The sequence below is a fragment of the Mobula hypostoma genome, chromosome 9, assembly GCF_963921235.1.
Source record: "Mobula hypostoma chromosome 9, sMobHyp1.1, whole genome shotgun sequence".
Classification (NCBI taxonomy): domain Eukaryota; kingdom Metazoa; phylum Chordata; class Chondrichthyes; order Myliobatiformes; family Myliobatidae; genus Mobula; species Mobula hypostoma.
In genome coordinates this window covers 95,495,600-95,512,189 of record NC_086105.1, presented here as the reverse complement: position 1 = coordinate 95,512,189, position 16,590 = coordinate 95,495,600, and the positions used below count along the sequence as shown (strand labels likewise).

At 42.6% G+C, this 16,590-nt stretch overlaps 1 protein-coding gene across 1 annotated transcript; it reads left to right on the top strand.

The window, feature by feature from the left end:
- Positions 1-1,351: 1,351 nt before the first annotated feature.
- Positions 1,352-14,837, top strand: LOC134351870 (acyl carrier protein, mitochondrial-like). The gene is made up of 5 exons (XM_063058710.1): positions 1,352-1,583; positions 11,380-11,502; positions 12,468-12,555; positions 13,316-13,439; positions 14,556-14,837. The coding sequence occupies exons 1-4, from the start codon at positions 1,386-1,388 to the stop codon at positions 13,405-13,407; spliced, it is 501 nt and encodes a 166-aa protein (XP_062914780.1). The 5' UTR covers positions 1,352-1,385; the 3' UTR covers positions 13,408-13,439; positions 14,556-14,837.
- The last annotated feature ends 1,753 nt before the right edge of the window (positions 14,838-16,590 follow it).

Here is a 16,590-nt window from a genome sequence, read left to right as displayed (position 1 = left end):
CTACTACAATTAGTATCCTCAGTTCCAAAACGATTAAAAAGTGTTATTAAAAGGAAAGGTGATGTAACACAATAGTAAACATGGCTCTGTCCCAACTTTTGTTGATGTGTTGCAGCCATCAAATTCTAAATTTGTGTATGTTTACAAAATACAATTAAGTTGGTCAGTAAAACTATCGAAAATCTTTTCTTTGTACTTTTGTCAGTTAAATGAAGGTTTACGTGAATTAACATTTCACAGATTTTTGTTTTTATTGCATTTTGGAAAATATCCCAACTTTTCTGGAAATGGGGTTTGTAGATATCTCCTTACATTGGAAGACCAACACGTTTTGGACAGCTCAAAGTGCTTCTTTAACTAAATATGGCACAGGCCCTTGGGAACCATCTGTAGTGCATAGAATCCTCTGCGTGTAGCTACTCAATTGGGTCTTTTAGGAGACTCTTAGAAAAATGTGGTTGGGAAATTCTAGGCAGTTTCTAGAGTATGTTACATGGTGGGCATGTCATTGTAGGCCGAAGGGCCAGTAATGTGCTGCAGATATCTTTGTTCTATGTTCTACTCAGGGCAAATGTTAACAAGGATCATTGCATCCTTTCCCAGACCTCCTTTGGCAAATGCGTAATCTATGTGGAGATTTCATCTGGGTGGCAGCAGAGAAACAGGCTTTTTGGTTCGCTGAGCACCTGTTTGCACTAATCTTACTCTAATTCCATTTTATTTTCCTTGCATTCTCAACACTCCTCAGATTTTATCCCTCATCTGCACAGTAGGGCTGGTTTACGGCGATCAATCTGTCTCTCGGCTTGCACCATATTTAAGACGATAGGAAACTAGAGCATGTGAAGGGACAATACAACATCCAGTCGGGATGCACTGGTGGTCAGCACTGAACCTGCATCTCTGGAACTGTTAAGCTGCAGCTGTAACCAACTGAAAAGGGCACTGAAGGAAATCAGCAGGTTGGGCAGCATCTGAGGAGGGAAATGGACAGTTGACATTAAGCACCCTTACAGACCCTGAAGGATAGACACTTCCCCTGGTAAAGGAGTTCAGAGCTGAAGGAGGAGGGTCCAAATTCTCTAAACCAGGGAAAAGCCCATTTAGAAGTGAAGTGTGAAGGAATTTCTTTAATCAGAGGATGCTGACTTTGGAATTCAGCACTGGTCGTCATTAACGGCACTGATCAGTTTCTGTAAGTTAGGTATCAGGAGAGAACAAAAATAATGCTGGTGTGGAAGATCAGTGCTGAACATTGAACGGCGGAGGCATGGCCAGCGTGCGGGCTCGGTCCGCTCAGCCTCGCTCAGCTGCGCCGCCTACCGTGGAAGCGGGGCAGCGCAGTTTCGCATGCGCATGCGCGTCCTTTAAACTAAAGCTGTGTAATGAGCGCCGCGGTGCACGCTGGAATTCCGACCAAGATGGCGTCGCGTGTGTTGTCTCGGTGCCTCCGCCGGTGGCCGCAACCTTGGGGTGGGCCAAGGACAGGCCTGGTGTACGGGACCCAGCTCCCTGTCCTGGCCGGCAGAAACTTCTTCCACGGTTTCAGCCGGCAGGCTCCCACTGCATCGAGCGCGGCTCAGGTAATGAGAAAGCTAGAGCGTGACTCTAACCCGGGCAGGGACCCACACTGGAGTGGGGGTGGGGTGATGTGGGGTTCTTGGGGGTTCCTGGTAAGTACTCCGTTCCGTCCGGATAATTTTCTGCAGTCATTCCTTGAAACCAGGGTTCAGACTTGGAAGAAGTGCCATTGATCTCTGTCCTGTCCGTTGCCAAGGTCAGGACGATTAAGTGAAAGTGTAGGGTGGGCAAGAAAGAAATTTGCATTTATATAGTGTTTATTGTGAATTCAGAGCCTCGAATAACAACTTCAGCAATGCTTAGGTAAACTGTGAGGGGAATATGAGGTTGTTGTAAAGAGAAATGGGTTATAATTTGGTTAAAGATCTGACAAGTGGAATATAATTTGGAAAAATGAGCTTTTCCGTTCTTGTAGGAAATGTAAGTGGTGGGCGATTGCAGAGCTTTCAAAATCTTGCAGTGTTCTGCAAAAAGCAATGTACAAGTGATTGGGAGAGCTGACTGTTATTGTTTATTACAGGTGAATTGAATGCAAACGTGCTTCATGTCTTTGGAGAATTAGTGAGACAACATCTGTTATGTTTCTTATTTAGTGAAGGGCATTGGTGTGTTGGAAGGCCTTCTCAGATGCTTTACTTTACTAATACGTAGAATGGAAGAGTTGTGGGGAAGTTGGAGAACAGTACCCTCAAGCCTACTGCATTATTGAAAGTATTCATGGCTAATTTTCTCAGTCTGCTTTATCTTGTCCTATGTGTTTATGAGTGAATAATAAAGAATAGCTAAATTGAAATACTGTACACCAAACAGATGTGAAGAGGCTCTTTGCGCTTCTGGGAGAATCTGGAACTAGGGGTTGCCCACTTGCTAAGGAGGTGAAAGGCTATCATAATAAGAGTGTGGAGTCAAGGCTGACAATCAGATTAGCTATGATCTTATTAAGTACTGGAGTGGACCTGAGTGAGAGATGGCAAATTGTATCGCTTCCATAGTGAAAATGTCTCCCAAGTGCTTCCCATGAGTGTTCAAACAAAAAGATCAGAGTCCAGCTACTTCAGGACTTTGAGAAGCTGCACCTGGAATATTGTGTGCATCTCTGATTTACATTTGTAGAAATGATGTGATCGAGCTAGAGACGGTGCAGAAATGATTCGTAAAGATGGTGGTGGCTGTGGAGAGCTTCTGTTACAAGGGGAGATTGCATACGCTACGATTGGTTTCCCTGGAGGGATAGAGGCCAAGGGTTGAACCTGTATAGATTTACAAAATCATGGTGAATATTCACAGTCCAATTCTTCAGGTAGTGGAGTCTAAAAGTAAAGGACATAGGTTTAAGGTAAGAGGGGAAAGATTTATAGGAGACCTGATGGCAAGTTTCTCACAAGGTGATGTTACCAGACTCATAATTCTGGTATTATGAAATTAACTGCCAGAGAAAATGTAGAGATGGGTACAATTAGTGTTTAAAAGAAGTTTGGTGAGATAGGAAAGGTTGAGAGGCAATTGAAAGCTGAGGAAGGCTCCTTAGTCAGCATGGATAAAGTGGGCTGAAGGCCCTGTTTCTATGTTGCACCACACCTTGAATCTACTTAGGAGATAAAAGATCAGATCATTAACAGCTTTGTTAGCGAGGTAAGTTTTAAGGGATGTCTTTGAGCAGGAGAGAGAATTGTATGCAGGAAACAACACTGTGTGAAGATATTCAGACAAAGAATTCCAGAATAAGTGATTACAGATTTGGGGATTTCATACAGCAAAGGCTGAAAAGAGCATTGTTCACAAAGGTGGCTTTTTTTTTAAGTTGAGGAAATGGGTGGTGATTAAAGGTGAGGGAAGTGGTACATTGTGAATCTGTCAGTTACTATAAGTGGCTAAAAGGGAAATTGGATTGCCAGAAATTTTGTAGTAATCAAATCAAAGGATGCATCTTGTGATGAGGTGAGTTAGAAGAGACCAAGGGATAGTAGAGGAGCAGATATGTTCAGCGTTGGGTCTTGTAGAGTGAGTGAGTGTGAGGCAACCTAGAATTTTGTCCCAGTGAGTAGGGAGAAGACAATACGGTCAAAGTGTGAAGCCACGATTCAGTAGTTACTACTGTTCAAATCTGCAGTCTTCTATTAAGAGAGTGGAAATACCCACTTTAGCTAGGAAATGAAATGGTGAATGTTTATTTTAATAACTGGAGAATGAAAAGTGGGAGAAAGCATTTGGTTGTGCATACCAGTAGTTGCAGAAATGAAGCCAAAAGACAAAATTCTGAAAATATCACGAATTAAATTTAAGGGCAGACATTTTCTTGGAGTGGACTTGGAGGGAATTGGGGTTTGGTGAAGTGAGGGGAGTGTGAAGAGTATGACATTCAGGAAGTTAGTATATGTTGCTGTCAAAATAGAAATAGTATTTTATTACAGTGGCTGAGATAGAAACATAGAAAATAGGTGCAGGAGTAGGCCATTCGGCCCTTCGAGCCTGCACCACCATTTATTATGATCATGGCTGATCATCCAACTCAGAACCCCGCCCCAGCCTTCCCTCCATACCCCCTGATCCCCGTAGCCACAAGGGCCATATCTAACTCCCTCTTAAATATAGCTAATGAACTGGCCTCAACTGTTTCCTGTGGCAGAGAATTCCACAGATTCACCACTCTGTGTGAAGAAGTTTTTCCTAATCTCGGTCCTAAAAGGCTTCCCCTTTATCCTCAAACTGTGACCCCTCATTCTGGACTTCCCCAACATCGGGAACAATCTTCCTGCATCTAGCCTGTCCAATCCCTTTAGGATTTTATACGTTTCAATCAGATCCCCCCCTCAATTTTCTAAATTCCACCGAGTATAAGCCCAGTTCATCCAGTCTTTCTTCATATGAAAGTCCTGCCATCCCAGGAATCAATCTGGTGAACCTTCTTTGTACTCCCTCTATGGCAAGGATGTCTTTCCTCAGATTAGGGGACCAAAACTGCACACAATACTCCAGGTGTGGTCTCACCAAGGCCTTGTACAACTGCAGTAGTACCTCCCTGCTCCTGTACTCGAATCCTCTCGCTATAAATGCCAGCATACCATTCGCCTTTTTCACCGCCTGCTGTACCTGCATGCCCACTTTCAATGACTGGTGTATAATGACACCCAGGTCTCGTTGCACCTACCCTTTTCCTAATCGGCCACCATTCAGATAATAATCTGTTTTCCTATTTTTGCCACCAAGGTGGATAACTTCACATTTATCCACATTAAATTGCATCTGCCATGAATTTGCCCACTCACCCAACCTATCCAAGTCACCCTGCATCCTCTTAGCATCCTCCTCACAGCTAACACTGCCACCCAGCTTCGTGTCATCCGCAAACTTGGAGATGCTGCATTTAATTCCCTCATCCAAGTCATTAATATATATTGTAAACAACTGGGGTCCCAGCCCTGAGCCTTGCGGTACCCCACTAGTCACCGCCTGCCATTCTGAAAAGGTCCCGTTTATTCCCACTCTTTGCTTCCTGTCTGCCAACCAATTCTCCACCCACACCAATACCTTACCCCCAATACCGTGTGCTTTAAGTTTGCACACTAATCTCCTGTGTGGGACCTTGTCAAAAGCCTTTTGAAAATCCAAAAATACCACATCCACTGGTTCTCCCCTATCCACCCTACTAGTTACATCCTCAAAAAATTCTATGAGATTCGTCAGACATGATTTTCCTTTCACAAATCCATGCTGACTTTGTCCGATGATTTCACCGCTTTCCAAATGTGCTGTTATCACATCCTTGATAACTGACTCCAGCAGTTTCCCCAACACCGACGTTAGGCTAACCGGTCTATAATTCCCCAGTTTCTCTCTTCCTCCTTTTTTAAAAAGTAGAGTTACATTAGCCACCCTCCAATCCTCAGGAACTAGTCCAGAATCTAACGAGTTTTGAAAAATTATCACTAATGCATCCACTATTTCTTGGGCTACTTCCTTAAGCACTCTGGGATGCAGACCATCTGGCCCTGGGGATTTATCTGCCTTTAATCCCTTCAATTTACCTAACACCACTTCCCTACTAACATGTATTTCGCTCAGTTCCTCCATCTCACTGGACCCTCTGTCCCCTACTATTTCTGGAAGATTACTTATGTCCTCCTTAGTGAAGACAGAACCAAAGTAATTATTCAATTGGTCTGCCATGTCCTTGCTCCCCATAATTAATTCACCTGTTTCATACAACATAGACAATGGGCTTTACTTTGAAAAAATGTTTCAGGACATGTGGCAGAGTGATGAATTTTAAAGAGAATGCAAAATAAATCAAGAGTTTGAAATCACCAAGGATGGGATGTTGCACTGTGCAGAGGTTTGGGGAAGAGAGCAATTAAAATATGAGGGAACTTTTATGGTGTTTTGGTGGGTAGAGTGTGGCACAAGAAACAAAGGAGAGGAAAGTGTTGCTGATGTAAGAGGACACCAGGATCTGTTTTTTCAGTGTTGAGCCAGACAAAAAGTAGAAGATGTGTTGCAGGGAGGAATTATTTGGCAGGTATACTGGCAGCATTAGCAGCCTGTGATGATGTTGGGCTTGCTGACTCTGAGTTTTAAATTCAGACGAAGACGTTAAGCCCTATTGGGTATAAGTATCCATGAATACTCTCAGTAAAGGGAGTTTATACTGAATCTACCCAATATTCAACAAATAGTTTACTCCTGCGTTTATTCTCCATGGCGAGTTTAGATGCCGATACCCACTGGTCGATTGGTGGGTCCCCCCTCCCTACCAAGGAGAAGGTATTTCCAACTAACAAAGTAGTTTAAAGCACAGTTAATTTATTTACAGTGATATATGTTTATATCCACACAACGCATTAAAAACTGGTAGGATTTCTATCTTAAACATTTCCCAATTACAAACCAGTTCTAAAATGTAAACCATTTCCAAAGCACAAGCTGGCCGCGAATGCATGTTCCCTGAAAGGATACATGGCTGTAGTTGCAGGTCTGGGTAAGCACGTGGTCAAAGAGTTGGAGAGAAGCAGGGATAATGGTGGGGGAGCAGTGAGAGAGTGTTTCACTGAACTGCCGTTGAAGCAAAGGTTTAAACTTCAGCGTAGGCATCCCTGGAGAGACTTCGCAGAGTAGTAATCCAGTCCCAAGCAAGAAAAAATCTGCAGATGCTGATAATCTAAGCAGTGAACACAAAATGCTGGAGGAACTCAGCAGGCCAGGCAGCATTTATGGAAAAGAGGTCTTGTAACAAATATGACATGAATAGCAGTGAGCCTAATGGTCCTACTTCATTGTAGGGGTACCACGTATGCAATATATGCTTTTACCCAAATAAGAAGTGAAACGCATTCAAATAGTTCTACCTTGTGACAGTATAACGCTTTGCAGGCTGAAGGCTGTAGGATTACATCTGCATTTCTGAAGAAGTCACAACAGAATAGGTAAAAAGTGATCAGGAGTGTAACATTCCTGAGGGGTAGCTATCTTTCTCCTCCTGGCAAGTCTTCCACCATTATATAATGTAACACACAAAATCTAGTAAGAGATGGTTTTAAAAGTCAAAGGTGTAAATCCTGCTGGGGCAGGTTTGATATTTTCTATGGAGACAGATTACTTACAGTCTTGTTTCCCCTCCTGGTCTTCATTACCACAGTCCAACCTGGGTAATGAAACAAGGAAGTTTCCATCTAGAACTCAAACTAGGGTTGGAATTATTTTTATGGAATTTCTTTCCTGGGACACAGTCCCCTTTTTGTGATCTCCAAAATTTCTTGTCATGTTCTTTTGTTTTCTCTTGAATTCCCATAAGCTCCCAGTAATTTGAGGAGAGTTGTATTGGGTATAGGTGCTGGTTGGCCTGATTCTTGTGTACACCTTTTTTCACAATTGGTGTATTGTTGTACTTCAGGCACAGTCTGCTTTGCCTCTAGAGTAGACGTTTTTCCAAGTCTCACCTCATCTCTAGAATCCTTCACTCAGCTGGTAGGGAGTGTTGCACTTCACTCCTGCCTGTTTATTCACATCGCTTGAAATCCCTCGCCATGAAGGAAAACCTTCGACTGGCATGTATGCAGGTGAGGGTACCAGCATGTGGGACTCTGGAGTTTTGGAGTGCTGTGATGTTTGCGATCTCACTACAAGTTGCGGAGACAAACCACATATGTCCCATACAAAGATCAATTACCAGCAGAATATACTAACTAGTTTTCTCATAAGGTGGTGTACCTTGGGATGCCAGAAATAGGTCTATATAATCCATTTCTACACTTGCATTGGTGCAGTTGATTTTATAGAAGGTGGTCTTGCAACTGCTCTTTTATTATATGCCAGGAATGAATTGCTTACAATCATTCAACATGTAGGGTGACCAGTATAACGTGGCTAATTTTGTTTGAGTGGCTTGTCCGTCACCATATTTGTGTCCGATTCCTTGGTGGACTTCTTGAATCGATGCTTCCCCTTGGTGGGCAGGGGGTATTTGCTTGTCTATTTTAGGGTGGCAAACCCAAACCTTGCCTTCACCATCAGCATCATGTTTGTACTGTGTTGGAACTACTTTGAGATTGGGTTCAGTTGTATCTGGGAGAATTCTTCAAACATCATCTTAGTTATTTTTTATTTGTTGCTTAGTTACTACGAAAACCCTGGCCTCCCTTACTATAGTAAGGTCCATCTTGACAGCTTGTTTTGGTACTTTATTACCATAGCTGTAAGAGGCCTGTAGTTTGTCCTGGAATGTGTAACTCCAGTGCTAATGTCTGAGTCAATAAGAACTCATAAATCAATGCGAAAGCAGTTTACCTTTGTGTTCTCTCCATCCAGCAGTTGACCAGATAGGAAGATCTCTTTCTATCATATTCCTAAAATAATCAGAGTCAGTACATATGAAGACTGGTTCTCTTGTCTTGTTTTAGACATAATTCTAGGGTTTTAGCCTCTGCAGACTGGGCCGTATGATTCCTTAAAGGACGTTCTTGCAACCCGTGTGTTTCAAATGCAGTTTCCGATAACAATTTTCCTTTTATAATCAGGAGCAAGGATTATAATTGAGTGGATCCATCACTGTACCATATTTGACAATAGTGCTCTAAAGGATGTCGTGCTATATTAGGGAGGGAGTGGACATTTGGGATGGGCCCTAACCCTTTGCACCCTTAGAAGGTGAAGGGTGAAGCAAGCCTCATGGCGCATACTCAGTTACATACTCTTCTCCATAAGTTGCTATTTAAAAGCAAGCTTAGCAAATGTGAGATGGGAGTGAATATCTGTCACAGTCCAGCTTCTGTCAAGGCCATAATAATATAATTGCCAACAATAATATGACAAGTAATAAGGCTTTTTATAAATCAAATATTCAAGGAGGCACATGCAGAGAGGGTAAGGAAATAAAACTGCTTTCCAAAGCCTGGCACTAGATTGGATCGGTTGTATAGGAAGGATATCAATAAGAATAAGCTCTGGTGTTGGACAGCGATGATGAACGGCTTATTGGCCATTCAGAGGATGCTAGGAGTACAAAGGGAAAGGCTGTTTTAAGGAAGAGTCAGCTTCAAGATGGTAGCAGGAGAGCGGTTTGGGTCAGGATTCAGACTGGTGAGAGGTGCAGCACCAGGGAAAATAAAGTGGAAAAGGAAGAAGTGAGAGTATATCCAAAACAGCAGGTCGACCGCCCTCGGGTAGGATGAAGGCAAGTAAAAAGTTGTATGCACTTGACCATATGAAAATTATTAGACTAAATTAGTTCTATCAAACATACAAAAAGAGTGATAAATGTATGACAGCAAACATGGAAGAACACATATCAAGGGTTCCCAACCTGCGGTCCATGGACACCTTGCTTAATGGTATTGGTCCATGACACACAATGCTGCAATGACTATGGAAATGAATTAAGAGTCAACTTCATCAGGACTGGGAAGAAGGAAGATGCTAGAATAAGGTGGGGGAGGGGAAAGAGGACAAGGTAGAAAGTGAAAGGTTAAGTCGGGTGGAAGAGGGAGGATGAAGTAAGAATTTGGGAAGTAATAATCGGAAAAGATAAAGGGCTGGAGAAGTAATCTGATAGCAAAGGAAAGTGGAGAAAAGGGAGGAGTGGGGATAGGCAAATGAGAAGAGATAAGAGGCCAGAGTGGGGATAGAAGAAGAGGGAAGGTGGGTATTACTGGATGGAGAAATTGATGTTCATGCCATCAGCTTGGAGGCTACCTGGACAGAAGATAAGGTCTTCCAACCTGAGAATGGCATCATTGTGGCAGAAGAGGAGGCAGGGACCAACATGTCAGAATGGGAAGCTGATGAGTATTAAAATGGTTGGCTCTTGGGGAAATTTTGCGGATGGAGCGGAGGTGTTCGACAAAAGCTGTCTCACCAATGTAACGGAGGCTGCTTCGGAAGCACTGGTTTCAGTAGATGAATCCAACAGATTGGCAGGTGAAGTGTTGCCTCACCTGGAAGGACTGTTTGGGCCCCAAGATGGAGGTGAATGGTCGGGTAAAGCACTTCGGCTGCTTTCAGGGGTAAGTGCTGGGAGGGAGATTAGAGGGAAGGACAAATGGACAAGGGAAGAGTTTGGGTGGGGGGGAGGTAAAGATGTGTTTGGTGGTAGGGTCCTGTTGAAGTTGACAGAAGTTGCAGAGACTAATGAGGTGGTGGGTGAAGGTAAGAGGAACCCTATCCCTGTTAAGGCAGCAAGAGGATGGGGTGAGAGCAGATGTGTGGGAAATAGAGGTGATGTGGGAGAGGTATTATCAATGGTGGAGAAAGGAAAACCCTGTTCTTTGAAAGGGGACATCTGTGATGCCCTGGAAAGGAAAGCCTCATCCTGGGAACAGAGGGGGTGGAGACGAAGGATCTGAGAAAAGGGAATAACATTTTTATAGGAGACGGTGGGCAGAGGTATAGTCAAGGTAGCCATGGGAATCTGTTGGCTTATTAAAGATGTCAGTAGACAGTTTGTCTCCAGAGGTGGAGAGTGATCAAGAAAGGAGAGAGTGGTGTCAGAAATAGATTGTGAATTTAAGGCAGAGTGGAAATTGGAGGCAATGTTAATGAAATTGACAAACTCAGCATGGGTACAGGAAGCAGTATCAGTACACCTACCAAGCGGGTGCCAGTGGCTACACCTTGAACTTGAAGAAGCTGAAAGAAAGATTGTTGAGGATAAGGACCTGTTCAGCCAGATGGGGGAGGGTGGTTGTAAAAAGGGAATTGGTCAGATTTGGAAGAAGTCTGGTAGTGCAAAGGTCAAATTACTGTGCAGATCTGTGTTAGTGTTTTTGGTTGATGGATAACTGCAGCCTCTTTCCAGAATGATCAGAAGTTTGCCTCGGTCCTGGCCAATTTTTATCCAACACCAACCAGTAGCCACGTAGTTTTAAGTAGAATACTGCTTGCTTCAAAATCATCTCAAATTAGTGACATGCTGCTTCCAATGCCATTGTCCGTCTCCAGTTAGCTGAAGAAAATTGCTTAAACAACTTCCAGTGTTTTTATGAACTGAGGCTGCTGGTTCAACCATCAAACAGGTTGAAACATAAAATGATGGAACTTCAGGTTAACAAATGGTACCTACTTAGAGAACAAATTAATATTTTGGGCCAGTGAACATCTGTCAGAATTGAAGGGATATGCTGCAGCTTGACTTTCAGTAAGTAGTTTGATGACATCTCTTCCAGCTGGTTATCGGTTGGCCGTCTTCTATATGAGTGACTGCACATTAATCCCTGTTTCATCCATATATTTTTGCATTGTAGTTATTGTTTAGATTGTACTAGACTGTTATTCACATCTTTAAAATCATCTTGTTTTCCCCTGTTGCAGAAGTGCGGTTTGTTCCATCAGACATGTCGCCAGTATGGGGATCTGCCTCCCCTTTCACTGAACAGCATCCAAGATCGAGTACTGTATGTGTTAAAATTGTATGACAAAATTAACCCTGATGAGGTACAGAAACATTTTCATATGTAGGATTAATACTTTATTTTCCTGTGGGAATGTATCATAAGAGAACTTAATAATATAAGGTAACACCATGTGGGGGTGGGAGAAACAGTCTGTCTCAGCCAGCTGACCAACAGCTACAAAGGGTTCTGTTGTGAATCAGATTCTCTGCAGAGGTTGCTTAACTCACTGCATGTTTCCAACATGCTTTTATACATTTTGGGTAAAAGCAGGTTATTTTGTAGTTTGATTACATGTTATGTAAGGTCTCTGCAGAACATTATAGTTTTTGGTGAGATGGAACTGGCAGAGGAGGGTGATATGTAAATCCAGGGGGAAAATCCATTGTGCATTTTAATCCTGTGGTGCCGTTGCATTGGAGATGATGTTATTTTCTAACCAATTGGTTTTACAGGCAGGCATGTATAACATATATGTATTATGTTGTTTTCGATGTCCAGTATCTGCAGAATTTCTTGTGCTTATGTATAAAACCTGTCGTTATGCCCTCTTAGCTAAGGGGGTACAGTAGCATAGTGGTATGTTGGTGGATTAATATCTGGCAGTCTTTAATTATCTGGAGGCATCAGGTCTCATTGCCAGCCATAGATAGCACTTGGAGTAAACTAATTAAGAGCTGGAGTAAATAGCTCATCTCAGCACTGAGAATGATAAATGTTGGTTTGTCATAATTGCCTACAAGGAAGTCAATCCAATAAGGTGATCCAGACCTAAGGGGTGTTGGGCATAGGGAAAGAGTAACAGTGAAATAAGCAGGAGATTAGGAATTGTTCTAAAGGCAGATTTAGGCTTAAATAGGCTAAACGTGAAATATAAGAAAAAATTACTTTTGGTTTCTTGGAGTGATTTGTTGCTGGTTAGATTGGTTTTCTTCATTGATTCCTTGTGGGTGATTACTTGTACATCTGGAAGCCTCTTGTATTTACAAAGCTTTTCTCTTTTCAAAGCTTTTAGTAAGTTCCCATTTTATGAAAGATTTGGGATTAGACAGTTTGGATCAAGTGGAGATCATTATGGCTATGGAAGATGAGTTTGGTAAGATCTTTATTCTCACTTCCTTTTCCTGATTGTGAACATCTTATCAGTTTTGCAAATTTTCTCTGAATTGTGTCCCTTTTCCCTGATTTGTGAGTATAGTATTCCTGTAATCGAATGGATTTCTGGTTATCATGAGTGAGCCTGGATCTTGTTATCTTTAATTCTTATTTGAGCTCTCAGTGCCATTACTATGGATAATAAAGTAGTTAGTGCCCCCTTGCAGGAAGTCCTAGAAGCTACTGAGCAGCAAATAATATTGTGCTACACATGCTGGGCAATGACTATTCTTAAACATCACTGCCAAGACTGAACCACCATCCCCTTACTTCCCATATCAACATCATCACCTTTGGTCATAGCTTACTGACCTGTAATGTAAATGCAGGTTTACATTGGAGATTGGGTGCTCTGTAGCAAGTAATTGGCCTCCTGATTTGCTGGACACTTTCCACCATCTGCAAGGTTAGGAGTGGAATGGATTGCCATCCTTTTACTGGTTGGGTGCAGCAATGAAACTTGTAGAAGCTGTCTGCTTGATTGGCAGTTGAATCCTATCCGGCTTGAATATTCATCTACCTGCAGCAGCTTGCCGTGGTTCCTTTGCGACAGTTCACATCCACGTACATTGCCACCTAGAATGATGAGACTGATAGAGAGTGATGCTGAGAAGCATTTGTTCAGCCAGCTGAGGAGTGGTCCCTAAAAACCAGGCTACTGATTCCTAGGAACTACTGATCTTCTCTTCTCTCTGCTGCAGGGTTTGAGATTCCTGATGCAGATGCAGAAAAGTTAATGACGCCTCAAGAGATTGTAACATACATTGCAGACAAAAAAGACGTATGTGAATAAGATTCGGTGTGACCCTGAAGAGTCCTAATAGGGTAAGAGCTTTTGTATGCTAATTACATGGGGGTGAGGGAGCAGGATGGACTAAACATTAATGCATATCCAGTGGCATGATCTGTTAAGAGCAAAGGGAAGAGTGATTGATTGGATTTGGTCTCTCATAGGTCCCTTGACGTCAAAAGTAAAGACCAGAGGATATCTATTTGAGTTGTTGCGAGGGAGTTGGGTGGTGCTGAGTTTGAAGAATTGCTATGTTAAGAGGAGGTTGTGATTTGACAGTTCCTAATAATCAAAGAAAGTCATTGTAGGAGTCATCCAATGTAGGCAGAAAAGCTGATAGGGTGGGCATCATGTTTAGTGGTTGGAGGGAAGTATGGGGCGGGGGGAGATATCAGAGTTCGGATATTTTACAGAGTGGTGGGTATGTGGAACGCCCTGCCTGAAGTGATGACAAAGACAGGTACATTACGAAACAGATAAGCACATGGATGATATAAGAATGAAGAGCTATGTAGGAGGAAAGAGATTGATGTTGGAATAGATTAAAATGTCAGCACAGTGTAGTAGGCTAAAGGACCTGTAGCCCACTGTGATGTTCTCTGTTCCATGACACAGCAAGTGGAATCATAGTTCTGATATGGATATGTACTTGGGCACCAGTGGTACTAAAGCATTGTGAGTGATTAATCAAATTCAATCCCACCACAGCATTTCAGTTTCATCAAATACATCTGGAGTAAGTATTTGGTACCTGTAATAATAAGCATAGAACTAGAGGACTGTTGTCCCTTCAGGAAAGGAAATTGGGCTCAATGGCCAAATCTGACCTGTGTCTGCAACATTAATAGAATGTTAATTACTATCAAAAATATGTCAAAAGCTGGCTGATAAAAGTCACTGCTTTCCAAAGGGTAATAAATGCTGGCACAGATTGTGTCTGAAGTAAAATATCTCCTTGTGAGGTCCACTATATCTAATTAACCAAGCAATCTTGCACAATCTAAAGGCCTAATAGTCTCTCCATGATCCTTTAACTTAGCACAGACTAGAGGTCAGGCCAATTGTGTGAAGCAATGCTCACTCATCAGTGACACATTTGGGGTAGAACATTTGCATAAAATGTTTCTGAAATTAGTCTTTTGCTTTTGCAGGTTCTTGCTGTCGGAATTGTGTGAAACACCCAACATCCTAGCAGTGCTTAAAGTACAACATGCTGCTGTGGCTCTTGATGTTTGTTCAGAGAGATATTTCCAATGCGTCAACATTTCCTGAAGTCAGATAAAGAATAAATTACTATTGAAGACTTGGGACTGGGCATGCGTTGCTGTTTATTAATCAGATCACTATGATACACAAAGTTCTAGATCAATGAGTAACTGTGCCTATTTATTGGAAATGAGGGTGTTCCAAAATAAATTTATTATCAAAATAGATACTGTACCTCATCATATACAATGCTGAAATTTGTTTTCTTGTGGGCATGCACAGTAAATCCAAGAAACAAAAGAGTCAATGAAAGACCTCACCCAACAAGATGGACAAACAACCAGTGTGCAAAAGATGACAATACTGTGCAGATACAGAAGAAAAAATAAATAAGCAATAAGTATTGAGAACATGAGATGAAGAGTCCTTGAAAGTGAACCCATTGATTGTGGGAACAGTTCAGTGATGGGGGCAAGTGATTGTTTCAAGAGCTTGATGCTTCAGGGGTAATAACTGTTTCTGAGCCTGGTAGTGTGGGTCCTGTGGTTCCTGTATCACTTTCCTGATTGCAGCGGCGAGAAGAGAGCATTTCCTGGGCAGCGGGGGTCCTGAATGGTGGACACATTTTCTGCGACAGCACTCCGTGTAGATGTGCTCAATGGTGGGAGGGCCATATCCACTACTTGTAGGATTTTCCATTCAAGGGCACTTTTGTCTCTTTACCAGGCCATGTTGCAACCAGTCAATATACTCTTCACCACACATTTATAGAAGTTTGTCAAAGTTTTAGATGTCATGTCGATCTTCCCAAACTTCTAAGGAAGTAGAGGCGCTGCTGTGATTTCTTTATAATTGCACTTACATGCTTGGCTCAGGACAAATTCCCTGAAATGATAACACCGAAGAACTTGGATAGAGGGGGACTAATTAGGGATAGTTAACATGGCTTTGTACGTGGTAAGTTGTGTCTAATCAATCTTAGTTTTTCGTGAAAGTTACCAGGAAAGCTAATGAAGGCAAGACGGAGGATGCTGTCTACGTGGGTTTTGATAAGGTCTCACATGGGAGGTTGATCAGGAAGGATCAGTGACTTGGCATTCAAGTTGCGGTAAATTGGATTGGACATTGGCTGCGTGAAAGAAGCTAGAGAGTGGTTGTAGATGGTTGCCTCTGACTGGAGATCTGTGACTAGTGGTGTACTACAGGGATGGGTGCTGGGTCCATTTTTTGTTTATCATCCAGCTCATTGATATAGATGACATTGTGGTAAACTATTTGCAGATGAGACCAGGGTTGGTAGTGTAGTGGATAGTGAGGAAAACTATCAGAGCTTGCAGTGGGATCTGGACCAACTGAGAAGATGGCAGATGGAACTTAATGCAGATAAGTGAGAGATGTTGCACTTTGGGAGGACCAACCAGGGTAGGGCTTACACAGTAAATGGTAGGGCACTGAGAAGTGCAGTAGAACAGATAGATCTGGAATACAGATCCATAAATCATTGAAAGTGCTGTCACAGATAGATAGGGTTTAAAGAAAGCTTTTGGTACATTGAAGGCCAATGCATTGATTACAAGGTTTCGGACATTACGTTGTATAAGAAGCCTTGTTTGGAGTATCGTGCCCAGTTTTGGTCACCTACCTAGAAGAAAGATGTAAATAAGATGGTGCAGAGGTGCTAGGATGTTTGCCCCATCTCCCCACAGCCTTAACAGTGATAGAACATAAATAGGAGCAGGAGTAGGCCATCTGGCCCATAGAGCCTGCCCCGCCATTCAATAGGATCACGACTCATCTGTTCCTCTTGTCCTTACCTACCACCCTGTGAGCCTCCACATCCAACACATCATACTGCATAAGTTCTGCTGTCTCGAAAGGGATCCTACCACCAAGCACAGCTTTACCTCCCCACACTCTGTTTTTTTGCAGGGATGGCTCCATTTGTCCCTCCCAGCTCCTATCCCTGCAAGTGGCTGAAGT

Excerpts from the sequence above, each read along its gene's own strand:
- LOC134351870 (XM_063058710.1), top strand. The coding sequence starts at position 1,386 with ATGAGCGCCGCGGTGCACGCTGGAATTCCGACCAAGATGGCGTCGCGT. Across the intron at positions 1,584-11,379 it reads CTGCATCGAGCGCGGCTCAG|AAGTGCGGTTTGTTCCATCA; the intron begins GTAATGAGAAAG and ends CCCCTGTTGCAG. Across the intron at positions 11,503-12,467 it reads ACAAAATTAACCCTGATGAG|CTTTTAGTAAGTTCCCATTT; the intron begins GTACAGAAACAT and ends CTCTTTTCAAAG.